General features: G+C 43.7%; 1 protein-coding gene across 1 annotated transcript; it reads left to right on the top strand.

The window, feature by feature from the left end:
- Nucleotides 1–6,039: 6,039 nt before the first annotated feature.
- Nucleotides 6,040–19,365, top strand: LOC101480494 (kinesin-like protein KIF1C). The gene is given in 19 exon segments (XM_076882084.1): nucleotides 6,040–6,126; nucleotides 6,257–6,405; nucleotides 7,204–7,320; nucleotides 7,453–7,580; nucleotides 7,950–8,029; nucleotides 8,604–8,679; nucleotides 9,711–9,790; nucleotides 10,327–10,421; nucleotides 12,328–12,411; nucleotides 12,643–12,823; nucleotides 12,967–13,043; nucleotides 13,112–13,212; nucleotides 13,380–13,541; nucleotides 14,633–14,727; nucleotides 14,729–14,927; nucleotides 15,007–15,096; nucleotides 15,171–15,204; nucleotides 15,207–15,407; nucleotides 15,591–19,365. Coding segments are annotated over 19 exon segments (2,781 nt in total). The 5' UTR covers nucleotides 6,040–6,067; the 3' UTR covers nucleotides 16,364–19,365.
- The last annotated feature ends 165 nt before the right edge of the window (nucleotides 19,366–19,530 follow it).

The raw sequence follows: 19,530 nt of genomic DNA, 5'->3' as shown, positions 1-19,530 counted from the left end.
CAGGCCCCATCTTATCTTAATGACCTTGTAGTACCATATCACCCTATTAGAGCACTTCGCTCTCGCTCTGCAGGCCTACTTGTTGTTCCTAGAGTGTTTAAAAGTAGAATGGGAGGCAGAGCCTTCAGTTTTCAGGCCCCTCTTCTGTGGAACCAGCTTCCAGTTTGGATTCAGGAGACAGACAAAACTTTCCTCTTTGATAAAGCACATAGTTAGGGTTGGATCAGCAACCTTAATTAGTCTGCAATAGACCCTGTGCACGAGAAAATGCTAACTTCCTGTTTTAAGATCGGATGCAGGGTTGTACATTTCCGGTAGCTTTACTTTGCGGTCAATTGCTGCTGCAAAGATGGACTCCAAAATCATGTCCAAAATATGAGAACAGAAAGATGGCGTTAAGTTACAAAGAGCAGAAGGTGGGAACACTCACCACTGCTGTGTCATAAAAAAAATCAAATGATCAGTTTTGACGTTTGAAGCGTGCAGATCGATTGGTGGTTTACATCACTCAACACAAGCAGAACTGCATTACAGAATCAGAAGCACATCTCTGTATAGTGACAGTTCTTATGATTTAAACAGCATTCAAACTACAGGTGAACAACAGTCAAAGGTTTCCCTGCTAGTCAAGTACACACCTACACAGCATGTCAACAAACCGTGGTAAGGGTCTCTATGCATGAGTATTTACGAAGGGTATGTTGTGACGTACCTTCAAAATTACAGCGGTCCCTCGCTATAACGCGGCCTCGCTGGTTCGCACATTTTTTTTTGTGCAAGTTTGCATGCGCACAGCGCTTTGTGTTCTGCGTCCTGATTGGCTGCAGACTATTGTTGATCTCCTCCGTGCCGTCTCTCCTGTGCAGTACAGAATCACTGATTCATTGATTCATTAATGATTCACTGATGTTGAATTATCTCTCAGCTGCTCTGTTCTCATGTGCTGGACCTGAAAACACGGTTTGATCTTTGGTTTCTGTAATACTGGACTTATTTGTCTACGAAGGTTTGAGCTTTGAGAGCTTAAACAGGAGAGAAACGTGTGAAAATGTTCATGTCGGTCTGAGTGTATAAAGTGTGTAGTGACGGGTTTTACCTTAAAACATCTATAATAATTGTAAAAAATAAAGTTGGCTACTTCAGATTTCACCAATCGCAGGTTATTTTTAGAACGTAACTCCCGCGATAAACGAGGGAGCGCTGTATACAGATACTGAGAAGTATAAAATTTGAATCCTGTCTCTCTCTGAGGCGCGGGGGGAAAAATATCGACAAGTCGATCAACATCATCTACAGATACATTCGACATCTCGAGAAATGTAAATCGCCACTTGATTCGTCCATTTGGTTGAAAAACCCGACCATGAACAAGGAGCGAATATCACACCAGAAACTAAGCGCTATGCGCCGGAAGTAGCATATGCTAAGGCGCACAGGTCTAAGTTCTCCATAATGCACTGGGTGTTTCTTCTTCACTCAACATGTGTTAGTAGACCTCTCTGCATTCAGTCCGTCTGCCCCTCATCTATCGATGGATGTTTGTTAGAGGCTTTGGTTCCCACTGTCGCTCACAGACGGTCACCTAATGTTTCCTGTGTAACTGCAGGGTCTTTGCCTTATAACATAGAAGCAGCTTGAGGTAACTGTTGTTGTGATGCTGTGTGTGTGTAATAAAGCTCCCTTACTGACAGTGGGTCACCACAGCTTGTAGCTCCATGTATTTGATGCGGCACGTTTGCCCTCGCTGACACAACCTTAAAGGGATTTGTGTGTATGAATAAAGTTTATTGTTCATGCAGTTCATTGCCGTATGTCTGTGAAAGGCTGAATGAGGGCTGTAGCTCCCTCAGCAGCTGTGGAGCGATGGAGATGTGGTTGGTTAGACACGCTGCTTTAGTTTACACTACAAACCACACTCACCTGTTTACACTCCTTTTGTGTTACAACCACCTTGTTACACTCAAACACCAGATGATGCATCTGAGCCAACTAAGGATTCACTGAGACTGAAGAAGCTCGAGATCATAAGAATTTGAGGCTCAGCTGATACAGTATCATAGGAGAATCCAACCATTGTATGTCAAGAGACTATAGACAGTGAAAGCTCCATCTGGAGGAGGAACGACGTGGTTCAGAGCGTTGCCTCCTGCAGCTGGTGACATGTTCAGATTTCAGCTCTGTCGGTTAGAAAGTCTGTTTTTGTTTTTCATCTGTGTGTTGCTCTTTCATCCTTTTCTTCTTCCTGTTTCTTGCATCAAGCTGGCTGACTTCACCACTGATGAGGTAACCATGAGCAGTAAGCCTCGTGTCGCTCACAGTTACATTTAACATAGTGCGATAAACACACTCAGTCATTATAAGGTACATCCTCTAAAGCAGGGGTGCTCAATACGTCGATCGCGATCGACCAGTCGATCGCAAAGGTAGTATTGGTAGATCGCATGGCATTAAAAAAATAGATGCCAGCCTATCATCCATCCTGTCACTTGATTGATACAGGGAAGCCAGTCAGATGACATCAGATTTTTTCTGACGCTTAGGTCGCTGCGCATGCGCAAACAGCGGCGCGAAGTGTAGTAAAACTGACAAGCTAGTCAGCGAGTTAACTCCAATTTTTAGCTCTCGGTTTTTTCTCTTAAACCTGGCCGTCAGCAGCTACTGTCCGGACTATGCATCCCTGGCTGATTCAATTCAGTGCAAGTCATCAGAGTAAACTCAGGTAATGACAAAAAATTTACATAGTTAATTGTGTTGTGAAATATTGGATATTGCGGTTATGCATGTATATACATTGTAGATATAAAGAATCCTCAATATATTTATAAATAAGTATATGTTTTGGATTTTTGTAGTGGGTAGATCATTTTGACTTGGTCATTTTATAAGTAGCTCACATGCGGAAAAAGTGTGAGCACCCCTGCTCTAAAGGTTCACATAACAGACAAACAGGATAATAAAAATAATCTGGTTCTTTGCAGCGTCCTCAGATGAACGACACACGACATTATTACACGTCTCAGTATTTGTTGCACTGAACACAAATATAAACACAACACTTTTGTTTCCATGAGCTGAACCGGATCCTGACTGGTTTTGCGACATGTGTGTCATTGTGCTACACATGTACGGCATATTTCAGAGTGGCCTTTTATTGTGGGCAGTCTCAGACACACCTGTGCAATATTCATGCTGTCTAATCAGCACCTTGACATGCCACACCTGTGAGGTGGGATGGATTATCTCAGCTAACGAGAAGTTCTCACTAACACACATTTAGACAGATTTGTGAACAGTGTTTGCGAGCAATGTTCCCTGTAATGTTTCACGTGTCTGAGCGAACACACAAACTCCCTGAGCGTCCCTTGGACCACTGTGAGCAACAGCAGACGTGTGCACTGTGGTCACGCCAGCACCCAAGTTACATGTTTATTAAAATAATCAAATTACAGCATTTATGTTAGACTACTCTTAATTAACTGCTTTAGCCCACTTACAATGAAAATTAAAACAATCTTCTTCATGACCTGTAGCATGTTAACACTATTGGAAGGAAAAATAACTTGAACTTCAATTTTGAAAACACAACTTTCTTTCTTTTTTTTTGTAAAGCTCTGACTTGTATTATGAGTCTGTGGTCTGGGAGAGAGTCTGTAACTCTGTCTGCAAAATACAGTAAATAATGACCAATGTTGGGCAGTTAATTATATAGTTACTTCTTCAAAAAAGTAACTGAGTTTTGCAAACAAAGTTTTTTGCAGCTGTTTACCTAAAAATGCAGCCAAGGTGTTTTTTAAACAAACATTTCAAACTATTTACAGAACAATCAGCTGTTCTGCATCAAATCTGATGCCACACAAATTATTTGTGTCACTCCAAAAAATAATTTCTGTCCACTATGAGATGAAGGAGAACAACAGCCTGATACCTGCAGGCCTGACAGCAGCAGATGTATCACTGCTGTAACACCTGTAAACCATTGTTCTGACACACACAACAAAACTATTGACTACACTACACACTGACTACACACTGACTACACACTGACTACACACTAACTACACACTGACTACACACTGACTACACACTGACTACACACTGACTACACAAGATTTGTGCTAGTACACCTTAACCTATCAGGACCAATAGTACACCTTAACCTATCAGGACCAATAGTACACCTTAACCTATCAGGACCAATAGTACACTTTAACCTGTCAGAACTAAAACTACACATTAACCTGTCAGGACCAATAGTACACCTTAACCTATCAGGACCAATAGTACACTTTAACCTGTCAGAACTAAAACTACACATTAACCTGTCAGGACCAATAGTACACTTTAACCTGTCAGGACTAAAACTACACTTTAACCTGTCAGGACTAATAGTACACTTTAACCTGTCAGGACTAAAACTACACCTTAACCTGTCAGGACTAATAGTACACTTTAACCTGTCAGGACTAAAACTACACTTTAACCTGTCAGGACTAATAGTACACTTTAACCTGTCAGGACCAATAGTACACTTTAACCTGTCAGAACTAAAACTACACCTTAACCTGTCAGAACTAAAACTACACTTTAACCTGTCAGAACTAAAACTACACCTTAACCTGTCAGGACTAAAACTACACTTTAACCTGTCAGAACTAAAACTACACCTTAACCTGTCAGGACTAATAGTACACTTTAACCTGTCAGGACCAATAGTACACCTTAACCTGTCAGAACTAAAACTACACCTTAACCTGTCAGAACTAAAACTACACCTTAACCTGTCAGAACTAATAGTACACTTTAACCTGTCAGGACTAAAACTACACTTTAACCTGTCAGGACTAATAGTACACTTTAACCTGTCAGGACTAATAGTACACTTTAACCTGTCAGGACTAAAACTACACTTTAACCTGTCAGAACTAAAACTACACCTTAACCTGTCAGAACTAATAGTACACTTTAACCTGTCAGGACTAAAACTACACTTTAACCTGTCAGGACTAATAGTACACTTTAACCTGTCAGGACTAATAGTACACTTTAACCTGTCAGAACTAAAACTACACCTTAACCTGTCAGGACTAAAACTACACCTTAACCTGTCAGGACTAATAGTACACTTTAACCTGTCAGGACCAATAGTACACTTTAACCTGTCAGGACTAATAGTACACTTTAACCTATCAGGACCAATAGTACACCTTAACCTATCAGGACCAATAGTACACTTTAACCTGTCAGGACTAAAACTACACCTTAACCTATCAGGACCAATAGTACACCTTAACCTATCAGGACCAATAGTACATTTTAACCTGTCAGAACTAAAACTACACCTTAACCTGTCAGGACTAAAACTACACCTTAACCTGTCAGGACTAATAGTACACTTTAACCTGTCAGGACCAATAGTACACCTTAACCTATCAGGACCAATAGTACACCTTAACCTATCAGGACCAATAGTACACTTTAACCTGTCAGGACTAAAACTACACCTTAACCTATCAGGACCAATAGTACACCTTAACCTATCAGGACCAATAGTACACTTTAACCTGTCAGAACTAAAACTACACCTTAACCTATCAGGACCAATAGTACACTTTAACCTATCAGGACCAATAGTACACCTTAACCTATCAGGACCAATAGTACACTTTAACCTGTCAGGACTAAAACTACACCTTAACCTATCAGGACCAATAGTACACCTTAACCTATCAGGACCAATAGTACACCTTAACCTATCAGGACCAATAGTACACTTTAACCTGTCAGAACTAAAACTACACATTAACCTGTCAGGACTAAAACTACACCTTAACCTATCAGGACCAATAGTACACTTTAACCTGTCAGGACTAAAACTACACCTTAACCTGTCAGGACCAATAGTACACTTTAACCTGTCAGGACCAATAGTACACTTTAACCTATCAGGACCAATAGTACACTTTAACCCCACAGACATGTATAGAGTTGCAGAGTTAATATCAGGCAAAGTTTAAGTACCTTAAAGGTTTGATGTGTGCTTCTTTCAGGAGGAAACTCTCGCACAGCAATGATTGCTGCGCTAAGTCCTGCTGACATCAACTACGAAGAAACACTGAGCACTCTGAGGTCAGTTACTTGGTGTAATCTGTCTATGAGGCTTTTTATGGATCAGTTAATGTGTTTTCAGGCAGCGGGTATGTTGCAAAGCTGGCATAGTCAGATTAATATAATCTAATTCGGTCCGGTTCGGTTCCAGATATGCTGACCGTGCCAAACAGATTCGCTGTAACGCTGTGATCAATGAAGATCCAAATGCCAAACTGATCAGAGAGCTGAAGGCCGAAGTGGAGCGACTGAGAAACCTGCTGTTCTCTCAGGGCCTGCAGGAGCTGCTGGACAATGCTGGTATGCACACATACAGAATAATGAACCTTATCTGCTTGTTCAGTCTGACGTTCGGGTTCAAATTCTCTTTCAGATTCTTTCAGCTTCAAAAACAGGATCAGTGCGTCTGTTCTTGCAGGTCTTACAATAAAGTTTAATGTCAAAACAAACATGAAAAAAACAATTAATGAGATGATGCTCTGACTGAAGTATTTCTAAATACTCTAAATACATCCACAACATGAGGTTAATCATTAACTTGCTGCTGTGTGGTTTTGATTTCTTGGTATGAAAAAGTCCCGTTCCTAAGTGTCACATGCACATTGATTCTTTTCTGAAGCATTTAAATATCTGGTGTCTGCGATGCTGTGAATCCATCATGATTATTTATAAGAAAAAGCTTAGAAATGTGCTGCGCATCAACACTGCTCATAAAAAGCTGGAGAAGCAGAGAAGCTCCTCTCAGACAGCAGAGTTCATTTCTATTGTGAACCTTATGCATTGCTAAACACGCAAACGCTGTGGATGTGATACTCAGACTGTGCTTCATATAAACATGGAATGCAGTCTGTTTACGGCCTAATAAACTGTACACATCACATGCTGTTGTTCTTTCATTTGGACCTGGTATGAACAGCACGTCTATGTGCAGTATGCTGTAGAGACGGTTATTTACAGACAACAGCAACTGTGTGTGTGTGAGAAGATATTTACAAGCTGTCGTTACATAACCAGGATTGCTGAGATTCCAACATGTTAGAAATTAAATCTCCTCCTCTTCACCACTTCTTCTCTGCTCTCTTTCTGTGTCTCTTAAAGTCAACAACAACAACAACATCAACGGCCCCGGTGGTGTCGCAGGTGCGTCCCCCTCCCCTCTCCAGCTGGCTCTCACATCCAATGGGATCACGCCTGAGAATGGCTCCGCCCCTCCAGGTCACTCTATATGTTTATGTGGATTATTGGGAATCCAAAAAGACTGTGCCTTTGTCTTTACTAGTTTAAATTTAAAAAATACAGAAGTGGTTCATCATGTTTTCATAATTAAATGTTTTATTTCCTGTGCAGGCGCTGAGCCGGCATCTGAAGGTGACACGCCTGCTGACCGTGATCAGCTGATTGAGGATGGAGAGGAAAGGGTGGAGGGAGAGTCCACAGAGAACATCAGCAAAGAGGAAGCAGCTGAGAGACTGATGGTAGGGCGAGACGTTTTATCACCTCGCACTTTTCCGGGTCATAATTCCATCATATCTAAATTTGAGAAACATATACTCTTAGATCCAGTGTGACTTCCACTGTCAGAGAAATCTATTACTTCTTTGATAGTTTTCTGGAAATCGATTGAAAAGAATGAGAAAAAACAGACTTAAAACTTCAGAACGTGTCTGGGAATCCTCATATTTTTAGTTTTTCTCAGTTTAAGAGAAATTCAGCAAAAGTTTTCTGTACATCTGTGATTACACTGCAAACAGGAGTTGCTGAGCACTATTTCACCTTCTTTGAATGAGAATGAAGAAGTTTTATTGGTATATGTTTACAATACATGTGTGTGTTTTTGCATGTAGGAAACAGAGAAAATCATCGCTGAGCTGAACGAGACGTGGGAGGAGAAACTGAGAAAAACAGAATCTATTCGTTTGGAGAGGTTAGTTTTATTTGAATCTGAGCTTTTTACATGTTTGCCTCTGTCCGTAGTTAATATAGTGAACATGTTTTGGTGTCACCTGTTACTTTCTTAAACGTAACGACGATATCATGAACATCAGCATTTATGCCGCTGCTGAGGGCAGCTCTTTTTCTCCTGAGCCACTCAGACAAAACCTCAGGGCAGGTGTAGAAGTGGAAAAAGTCTCATCTTTTCAAGCTGCTGGATCGTCCTCTGTATTAGCTTGAAATCTTGGCGCTTCTGCACTGACACTGATAAAAAACAACAACTCATGTCTGTGACCCGGCAACAGCTACCATGCGAGGTTTTGTGTCAGCAGAGTGACACATCTTTTGGCGTTTCCCACTGTTCATGAAGGCAAAAAAAGGTTTAACGACCCTTTATCCACTGTGGCAGACGAGGCTCATGGGAACTGTAGTGTTTACAGCACAGGTGGAAAAGCTGAGTGTGTTTGTTCACTAACTCACAGATGAAAACATTTGGAAACACGAACACAGAGGGAGAAAAAAAATGGATGATGATTGATGTCTCTGTCTCTCGCTCGCTCCCTCAGAGAGCCCCTGCTGGCAGAGATGGGCGTGTCCATAAAGGAAGATGGAGGAACGCTGGGCGTCTTCTCTCCTAAAGGAGTGAGTGTATATTTAACCCTTTCTCTCTATATATACTGTTGTCAGTCTGTTCTGTGTCTGCAGACATCTTTGCAGAAAATGTTATTATGTAAGCTCTGACAGTCTGTGGGACTGGTTTAGTAATACTTTAACTTTAGGATTGTGTGATCCCTGGCTGCTGACACACGATATGCAGGTATTTGTTAGGAGCTGTAACTCCTGCTGGTATTTTAAAACAGTGTATTTAATTTTTGGATTCACCTTTATGTCAGGTTAAAGCTACTCTTTGAGTTGGTGTGTTTTGTTAGAACAGCCGATAAATTGATTTTACAATCAATCATATAGCACATTTTTAAGACCGAAGTACACCAAAGTGCTTTCCAGTAAAATCACAATAAAATATAAATTACAAATATATAAAATATAAGATGATTACATAATCTAAATACAGAGCCAGATGTAATTTACTTCATGCCTGGGAGTGTTCGTCCAGTCAGAGCCGAGTGTCTGCTGCTCATAAGCACCTGTGTCGACGCGCACTCAGCTTTAGAAGTGATGATGTCACTGTTTGATTTTAAGTCTCTCTGGTCTTTGCAGTAAAATCGCTGCAGTCTGCTGAGCAGATGTTTGAAATCCAGATTAAAACTCAGAGACGATAAATCGTGCAGCAGCTTTTCTCTCCGTACCACCACCTCACCGAACATCTTTAACTCTTTCCCTCATAAAGACGACATCTGACAACCTTTAATGACTTCAGGTGAACTTCGACTCAGTGTCAACATTCACTTTAGTAGTGTTGTCTTCATTCATGGTGTGTTGTTCACTTTGGTAAATGATGCTGTTTATAAAAGTGCTTATAAAAGGATCTGACTGAATGCAGTCCTGGCTCCAGTCACATGTTTAGTACTAGTTAAAAGTTAACAGCATCCAATCGTGTTTAGTGTTTTCTATCTTCCACTCTCACTGTGTGGATCCGCCTCACTTTTAAAGGGGGAAAAAGATGACCCCATCATGTAAAACTAAAGTTAATGTAATGTCTGTGTGTGTTACAGACGCCTCACCTGGTCAACCTGAATGAAGACCCTCTGATGTCCGAGTGCCTCCTCTATTACATCAAGGAGGGAGTGACCAGGTCAGCAGTGATTTCATCATCGGTCATTTAGTTCATCAGTTATTTGATCATTTTGTTGGTCTTTGCTCAGAAAATCTGATAAATTGAGTCTAAAGTGTGAAACGTTTTAGCCATCCTGTGCAGAGACCAAACGTCAGAGACGCCTCAGCTCATCTCCATGTGAAAGCAACAAATTACACACAGACACAAGTCCATCACTAGTTTAGCTGCTTTACTTCATTAGTAGAAAAAGTAATGACACTGTTTACATGTAGTGCATGCAGAAATCTGCTCGTGCAGAGGTTACCACACCGATAATGATCCACAGAGTCATCGTGGAGAACAATGAGTTTCATTACGTATCTTATCAGACACGACACTCGCTGTTATCTAACAACTACTTTATGATCTTGGACATCAGAAGCTCCTCCGTTAGTTTTATTGCAGGAGAAGTTGCACCTTCATCTTTATTCCTGGTGGAGTTGTATAACTAGCTTGGCAGGTGTTTACATTAGTTTTTTCATCTGTCTGTGTGTGTGTGTGTGCGCGCGCGCCAGGGTCGGGCAGCAGGACGTGGACATTAAACTGTCGGGTCAGTTCATAAAGGAGATTCACTGCGTTTTTGTCAGTGAGACCAACGAGCAGGGAGAAGGTGAGATTTTTACTCCTTGTATAAACCTGGTCACATGTCTGACACTCTGATGCCTGATTGGCTGTCTCTGCTCTGCTGCACTGCTGTTTTGTGGTCACACAGCTTCATTGTGCGGAGTTTAAGCAGCCTCAGTCCTGTGGTTTGATCAGCTCCTGTAGTTCACTGTGCAATAACCTCATTATGAACCATGGGTCCTTCAGTACTTTATACACACCAGAGAAACATGTTCTACACGTTACCTGAAGCTGTTTAACATCTGAAGTTATAAAAGAATAAAAATACAAACTACATTTGTACAAATTACTTACTTATCATCGTTACTACCTGCTGCATCATAGTTGGCCTCTTCTACAATCTGCTGCCATAGATCTCCTGTTCCAGTGCTGGAAGTTTTTCTTTTTATTAAACGTGGTGTGAGTTTCTAATGATGTAGTGAGCATAGCTGTCAGTAATCCTTGTGAGCAGTCTGCCCTACACACAAAGCACAGCGCACACTTTTTGTTTCTATTATAGGATCTATATGATGTCATAAAGAGGTCATATCAATAGTATACCTGTGAGCACACCTGCGGTCTGTTTGGGGGAGTCTGCCGTCAAAGAAAGGAGCTACAGCAGCTTGTTTCAGACAGAGGGGCCAGTGTGACATAAATAAAAATGATTTTAAACTGGGAGTCATGCTGAGCTGCTGTGGCAGTGTGAGACTAACAGAAATAAAAACATGGATCTGGAAATGCATTTTTAATCAGATTTGATTTGCATCACTCCTCAAAGTAAAGTTTCTGACATGTTTCAGCAGCAGCCGGGGTTAAAGTCAGACCTGCAGGCAGCTGAGTTGATCATTAACATGTGTAAGTCTGGAATGAGTCACAGTGGCAGACAAATGTGCTCTTGACTTCTGTCACATTACACCTCCTGATTCCACTGGCTTATAATCATCTTTAAATATTGAAAGCACACTCGAGCCTCTCTGAGAAGGTTTCTGAAGAGTTTGAGACCAGAAGGACAAAGAAGGTCCTGCAGTGCTTTTATGTACCACATGATGGCTCCGCATGATGTGTGGATTCGAAACTTTGCAGCCAGAACATGCTGATAAGAAAAGTTTGAGCACTTATATATGTATATATAGATTCAAGGTGAGCGTCTCACCTTAGAGGTCTGGTCTGTGTCCAGGCTGTAGTTTTTTGTTCTCGGACTGTGTGTAGAGTCTGAAGCTGCAGCTCTCTTCCTGTTTTCATTAAAAGTTATAAACAGGTGTGTGTGTGTGTGTGTGTGTGTGTGTGTGTGTGTGTGTGTGTGTGTGTGTGTGTGTGTGTGTGTGTGTGTGTGTGTGTGTGTGTGTGTGTGTGTGTGTGTGTGTGTGTGCGCGCGCTCAGTGAGTGACTCTTTCTTCTTCTCTTTCTGTGAAAGCTGCCAGGAAATCTGTCAGGTATTAGTCATTGCTACTCGTCATGGTGACATCATCCTCATGTTCACACCCATGTTTCCTGTGCCTTCCCCGCCTCCCTCCTCCTGTCCCAGACACCCCTTCCTCACCCTCTGTCTGTATATCTGTGTGTGTGTGTCTGCTGCTGTTACCCTGTGCGCTGTAGCACGATCCCTGGTTTCAGTGCATGTCTGTATGTGAGACCGAGAGGCCTCTGTAGTTGTGGACATACCCCTTTTCAGATCCAGGTCTCTGTCTCTGGATTGTGGATGAACCTTTCTAGTAATGTTACAGGATACAAGCCCAGATATTAAGGTCCATGATAAAGCCTCCGTCACTGCTGCGAGTCCTCCCATCAGACTGTTTCATGCTCATGTGTCATATCAGACAGAGCCGGTCTCCTTGTGTTTCACAGAGCTGTGTTTCAGTTCTCCTGATGAGTTTTTCTTGCTTTGCTTGGACTGTCTGTGTCTCCCTCTGCAGTGGTGGTCACTCTGGAGCCGTTAGTTGAAGCAGAGACCTACGTTAACGGGAAGCAGATCACCGATGCTGTCGTATTAAAACAAGGTACAGAAACACACCCGGCAGCTTTTCTTACGAGTTCACTGCGGCTTTAAACAAACAGGAAGCACCTGCCATTACACTGCTCCTGCAGCTGTTACATCAGGTTTCACTTTAGTTTACAGCTTATTACACACGAACATGAAAAACAAAGCAGGTTTGATCGATGGAGTAAACACACCACCCAAAACCTGCAGGAGACCTCAGACTCCGTTTCCTGTCTGTTTCCGTCTCTAGGTAACCGCATTGTGATGGGGAAGAACCACGTGTTTCGGTTCAACCACCCGGAGCAGGCGAGGCTGGACAGGGAGCGCAGCGCCACGATGGAGCAGCAGGGGGAGCCGGAGGACTGGAACTACGCGCAGAAAGAGCTGCTGGAGAAACAAGGCATCGACATCAAGCTGGAGATGGAGAAGAGGTAGATGCACCTTTACTAGACCCTGAAGTGTGGTTTTCAGATAGCATCTGTAGACACACTGTAAACCACGTCAGATATCAGAGCTGTTTCCTGATTATTGATCGTCTGATTGGTTGGTTGGTGTGTGTGTGTGTGTGCTGCAGACTGCAGGACGTGGAGACTCAGTACCGTAAAGAGAAGGAGGAGGCTGACCTGCTGCTGGAGCAGCACAGACTGGTGAGTTTCTCCTTCAGGTGAGCTCGTGTGGTGACTGCTTCAGGTGTTTTACCTTCTCTGTGTGTGCAGTAGCCTACGCAGACAGCGACAGCGGGGACGACTCGGACAAACGATCCTGTGAGGAGAGCTGGAGGCTCATCTCCTCCCTGAGAGAGAAGCTGCCAGCCAACAAGGTATCAGCTCCTCATAATCTCCTCGTTCATAGCTCCTCATGTAGCTGTGACATCCCATAGAGACCTGATAGGATCGTGAAGCAAGCTTTTCTGCTGACAGGGACAGTCATTGGAGCAGATTAATGTACCTGTGAGCTGACCTGTCTCACCTGTATGTCTGTGTCCAGGTGCAGTCCATAGTGAAACGCTGTGGTCTGCCCAGCAGCGGAAAGAGGAGGGAGCCTCTGCGAGTGTATCAGATCCCTCAGAGGAGGAGGATCAGCAAAGACCCCAAACGGGTGACCATGGAGGACCTCCGCATGCAGGCCGTCAAAGAGATCTGCTACGAGGTCTCACAAACACACACGTGATATCAGAGTGTTCTCTGACTGGTTTCAGAGGGACAGATAAACATTTTAGAAGTTATTCTCATAAATACTCTTATATCTCTACATTCAGGGGCAAAGGGTTAAAACTTTACCTTTAAAAATACACTGGACCTTTCAAAACCCAAACCCTCCTGGAGATGGCTCCAGGTGGACACTTGACACTGGTCTGTAGTGTTGGACCAATTTGGTCCATGACTAAGTCAGACAGACTCTGTTAGTTAGACTCCATAGCTCCAGTCAAACGCAACAAATAAGTGGTAAATTGTGAAAATCATACATGATGCATTTTCCAATAAAACCAGGATCACTAGATTGTTACAGACCTTGCTGTGTAACCATAAACTCTTTAAAAAAGGTAGTCATAGTAAAGCCACATTACCTTTTCCTTTCCAAATTTTGAAGCCTGGACTGTAGCATTTAAGAGTTAAAAACATGCATCCGTGGACTGTACGGGAGTGTCACACTGACACTGGTGCCTGCGATTAAGTGTAAAGAAATAAGTCCACTCACTAAAACTGGAGCACAGAGTTCTCGGAGGGTTGGTAGTAGAGCTAGTACCCATGGCACAGTGTTGATTGGTCTGTTCAGCCTGTGTGAGGTAAAATATGTGATCGTCTTAAGATATCGCACCAGAACATACAGAGGCAAATTATAAACCTGAGTGGGTTCAGATTTGCCCATTTTTGTGGGTTCTGTGCACTCAGGCCCTGCTCTACGGTGTAGATGCCACTGAAGTCCATTGCTAGGTTGTGGTCACGCAACCTTACAGTGGACAGGTGCATAGATGCTAAAAATGGGTTATTGTAACCAGTCGATATGAGGTTCCTAGGCCACATGATTATGTCATAGTGTCTGATGTAGATAAGAACCTCGGGACCCTAATATGTACCTGCGTGCCAAGTTTGGTTGCTCCACTCCTGATTGTTTAGCAGTCTGTGGAGAGATTTGGAGAACAGTAAAATTAACCAGCACAAACAGTCCAGAGGACATTAGAGGAGGAGCTTTTTTTTCTTTTTTTAAACCTGTTCCTCTGTATGTGGCGCCCCCCTCAGGTGGCTCTGGGAGACTTCCGTCACTCCCGTCAGGAGATCGAGGCGCTCTCCATTGTCAAGATGAAGGAGCTGTGCCGCATGTACGCCAAGAAGGACACCAACGAGAGGGAGGGCTGTGGCCCAGGACGTCTGCGACACTGTGGGCATCGGAGAGGAGAGGAGCCCTCCCGCTGAAGAGGGGGGAGGAGGAGGAGGAAGTGGTGGTAGTGGAGGAGGAGAGACAGGGGAAGGTGGAGAAAAGGCAGGCGTGTACGACTTGAAGGCTCACATCGATAAGCTGACAGATATTTTGGAGGTGAGTTATGCTAATCTTGTTTTCTTCACGACCTGAGAGGCGCTAGAGGAGCAGAGCTAAATGTGTGCGACTCCTGCAGGAGGTGAAGCTGCAGAACAACATGAAGGACGAGGAGATCAAAGCTCTGAGAGACAGAATGATCAAGATGGAGAGCGTCATACCTCTTCAGGTATGTTCGCACCTCCTGTCCCGCCCCTTCAACCCATCACCACCAGAGTTAACCGTTGTTTGACTTGTTTCCAGGACGACGACTTGAACGGCGAGGGAGGCGAGTCCCCTCAGAGAGAGAGAGAGATGGAGATAGGGACGGGGATGATGAATGCCCTAGCCATCCAGAGGTCAGAGTTCAGCGGCTGATGGAGGAGGACCCGGCGTTCAGGAGAGGACGCCTCCGCTGGATGAAAAAGGAGCAGCAGCGCCTCCTGAACCTGCAGCAGCAGAACATCACCAAGAAGCTGCGAGGACAGAACCAAAGCCAAGGTGAGCTCGGGGGTGTGGCCATACCGTGATGGCGAGGGTTCCAATAGAAGTCACTGCAAACGATCGTCATCAATAAACCCTTCAAATGATTGTTTATCTGTACTTAGTCGAGTCGGTTGCTTATGCTGTGACCATCTTTAATTTACAGTCTGTGCTCTGTCCCTAACTTTACTCCTCCCCCAGCTCCAGGTCAGAACGCTTCATCCCTCCGCAGGAATGCAAGCTCAAGTTTCCCTTTAAGAGTAACCCTGCCCATCGGCTGTCATGGGGACCCGCCAGTGCCGCTCTGCAAGCTCTCGGTCTGGGGGAGGGAGGAGGAGGTGATGGTGTTGAGCAGAAGGAGAATGGAGGAGGAGAAGCTAAAGGTTCTCCCTCACCTCCACCTCCCCCACAAGGTCAACTGCCTGGTCTCTTGCCCCTCCCCTTCCCAGCTCAGCCCCCTCGCATGCGCACCCCAAGTCCTCATCGCGCCTGGCAGCAGCGTAACCAGGGCAACCAGGGTGGCTATCACTACAACAACCAGGGCAACAACCAAAACCAGCAGCGTCGTTACCGCCGCAACTCCCTGGACAGCTCGCCACAGGGGAACGGGAGCTACGACAATGACCAGCACTTCAGCAGTGGTGGCAATGGTGGCCACCAGGGGTGACCAAGACAGAGGAGGGGATTTCGACCTGGGCCAGGTGGGGAGAGAGGAGGAGGAGGCAGAGGAGGAAGCAGAGACAGGGACAGAGACAGAGATGGAGGCTTCCATTATAATCAACGCCAGCACCATCAGTTCCACCACCACCATCCCTACTACAACCCCCACAATGCACCATTCCAGCCTGGACCTCACCCTCACCCCCATTACCACAGCCTGCCGCGCTCAGGGGCTCCACCCCTTCCTGCTGACATGCTACTTGGCATTATGCCACCGCCGGGGGCGTGGAGCTTCAACACTCCGCCCAGGATGAGGCGGCAGTTCAGCGCACCGGACCTCAAAAACAACAACAAGGAGACGCCGATCTGACCTCTGACCTCCTGAATACGGAGACTCCTGATTGGCTGCGGGACACAGGGCAATCCTGATGCTGTAGAGAATCGGCTGAGAGTGTGCGCGCGTGTGTGCAATTGAGCACTTTTACACACCCTGTATCCTCTGTCCTGCTGCGTGTGTTTGTGCTTGTGTGTGTGTGTGTGTGTGTGTGAAGCTTGAATTAGCAAAGGTGAGCTGTTAGCGACACTGACGTGCAAAAAGTGATTTTGAATTTGTTTTATTTTATTTTATCTGTTATGTTGTTCTGTCAGACTTTGATCACGTAGTAATTTAGCCTTTTTTTATTTTTTAAATTTCACCGATGGCTGGTGTTCGGGTGTCGATCATCGTGTTAACAAGGTGCCTTAAAGCCAACGTGTCTGCTGGTGAAGCTAATTTTCTTTTTAAAGATCAAGTATGTTTGTTAGTAGGGTGGTGTTTCTGGGTTAGAAGAGTTTTTTTTTTTTTTTTTTAGTGTTAGCAAGTGAAGAGTAGGTGAAATTGTGAGCTTAGCCTAGCCTACGCTGCATTCAAGTTCCATGGGAATTACAGATTGTACAGCTTGTTTAACTCACTTCAACCCTCAAACTGATGATTAAGAGTTTAATCTGGAGCAGTTCCCAAATGGTGATTAATATTAAAATGAAGTTTATTTTTACTCGTTTATTTAATCATAAATACAATAGAGCCCACTGTGCTTGTATTTAGCATCTGCTGCAAACCAAAAAAAAAAGTATACAGTTCAACAACTTAAATATTGATTTAAATTTGAGAAAAAAATATGCAGAAACATATATATTACATGTGAGTACATTTTCTCAATATTTAATTCTTTGAAAAACACACTGATAATGTTGCCTTTTTTTCCTGTCATATTTACCACCTGTGATCTGTTTTTGATTGAAGCTTGAAACTTGTATTTACATCTTCTCCCATGTGATTTGAATGCAGCATCGCTGAGTGCTACAAACCAAAGAAAGCGGCTGTGTGGCGCCTCCTAGTCAGGGTAAAAGCATCAGTGCAGGAACAATAAGTGCCAATGTGGCTTTTGTAAAAACGCTAAAACACGCAGAGTTCCAAAAATGGAGAAGCAGGCGAGAAAGGCGAGTGCAGATGCCCCCCTGAGGAAGAGGAGGTGCAGAGAGGAAGAGGAGTAGGTGGTGCGCTTGTCTTATCTGTCAGATGTTTGTTTTTAAGAGCTGTGTGTGTATATTTGAAGTGTTAAATCTGATTTTAAACACATGAAACGTGCTGACGGTAAGTTCACCGTCTCTGGCAATCGTGGGAAATGCAAGTGATGCGTAACACATGATGATGCCCCAAGGTGGGAAATGTGGGAGCTTTGAGACAGAATCCTGAAGGGATGGATTAGTTTATGTAGGGCTGGATAAGGAAGGAATTCTGGGAGATGTATTGAGAAGCAGAAGGTTTTGAGGAAGAGAAGAAGAAGCTGATATACAGTAAGCTTTTTTTTTTTTTTTTTTTTGAAGAAGTAACAGACACTACAGCATGTCGGGTGTGATACAAGATTCGTGCTGTAAGGACGCGACACTTTTTACTTTATGTCCAATTCAAAAAGGATGGGAAAATTCACTGCTGCCTTCCTGGCACGTCAGGATCCTGGAAATTGTGGCCTCCACCTGTTTCAGGTTGCTTTTAATTTCTTCTCGTTTTTCAAACATGACATTTGCACACACATACTTTTGCTGGTGTTGTGTTCACTTCACATGTGTAAGACAGGAAACAAATTTCCAGCTTCCTGCGTCCCAGCGAACGCAGCACCCTATGTGCGTTTTATTCGCACTGAATTAATGAAGACAAGTTTACTGCCAGGAGGAGCTGGGAGAGTTGGCGATGCTGCGCACACTCCACCCACTCAAAGCAGAGGATTGTGGGAGTTAACAAGTGGAGCAACTATGAGCTCTGTGACTTTTAAGGCTTTTTCATAAAAAGGTTAGATCCAACCAATGGCAGTGCTCCTTCCCGCTGCAGGAGGGAGTCAGCGCCATGACGATGACAATAATTGTGATGAAAACAAAAGAAGTGATTGCAATTGGCCTGAGAAGCATGATGTCAGCAGAATCTCTGGAATTGGTCAATCACAGGACAATCGCTAATCCTGCTGCCACTGCCGGGCCTGATGGGAAAATGTTTTTTTTATTTTTATTTTTTAGATTTGTTTTTTTCATTTCCAGCTTGGGCCTCTGATTGGCTGTTTGTTTTTCCTTTGTGTATCACATCATGTACTGCGTATTTTAACCAACCTCCATGTTTGACCTTTGGTTTATGATGTCATCAGTCATCTTCACTTATTAATATAATTATCCTAAAGTTATACGTGTCATTAATATTTGGTTATTGTGGATGCTGCTAAAGGGAGTTTCTTTGCCCTCACACAAACCGTTGAGTTAGTGTGTGTGTGTGTGTGTGTTGAGCGTCTGTTTGTGTGTGTTTGTGGGTTAATTTAGAATCAAACAGTAAAGTTTGTTTTACTTCATAAAGCTGATTTTAGTCATTATTCTTTTTCTTTGGTTAGTTTTGTTGTTTTTTGAGGTGGAATGGGGGAGGGACTTAGAGGGGGTGGGGTGTTGCCATGGCAGCCATGACTCGGCAGAATTCCAGAACATTGTAGAACTCCCCTCACTGACAGGCTGTGCCCATTCCCTGCACCTCTGCTCTAATCATGACCTCAGAATCTGTGACATTACGGCGCAGTGTCGCTTCAGAACTCGAAACACGGATATGGATATGATGACATCATAGTGTAGCCCTCTTCCTGTTGGCCCAGACCCCCTCAGTTGCTTTTTTGTTATTGTTGTTTTTTCTCTCTGTATGTGTTGGGTTGTCTTTTGTTGTTGTTTTGTTTGTATCAGGAACCAATCTCAGGCTCTACCTGCAGACAACATGATGGCAATAAACTGTCTCCAAGATTCAAAATAAGGCTCACTTCTTGTGTTTTTATTGGGTCTTCATCCACAAAGGATGGCTATGGAAGCTGAGAGGTGTCAGGGCACTCAAACATTGTCTTAAAACTGCATAATTTCTAGTGGCCAGCAGGGGGCATCTCCTGGTTGTTAAATGATTTCCATGACTAAAATGAGCCTG

This window comes from Maylandia zebra, linkage group LG3, assembly GCF_041146795.1.
Source record: "Maylandia zebra isolate NMK-2024a linkage group LG3, Mzebra_GT3a, whole genome shotgun sequence".
In the NCBI taxonomy this organism is placed as follows: domain Eukaryota; kingdom Metazoa; phylum Chordata; class Actinopteri; order Cichliformes; family Cichlidae; genus Maylandia; species Maylandia zebra.
This window is presented reverse-complemented; position numbering and strand designations above follow the sequence as displayed.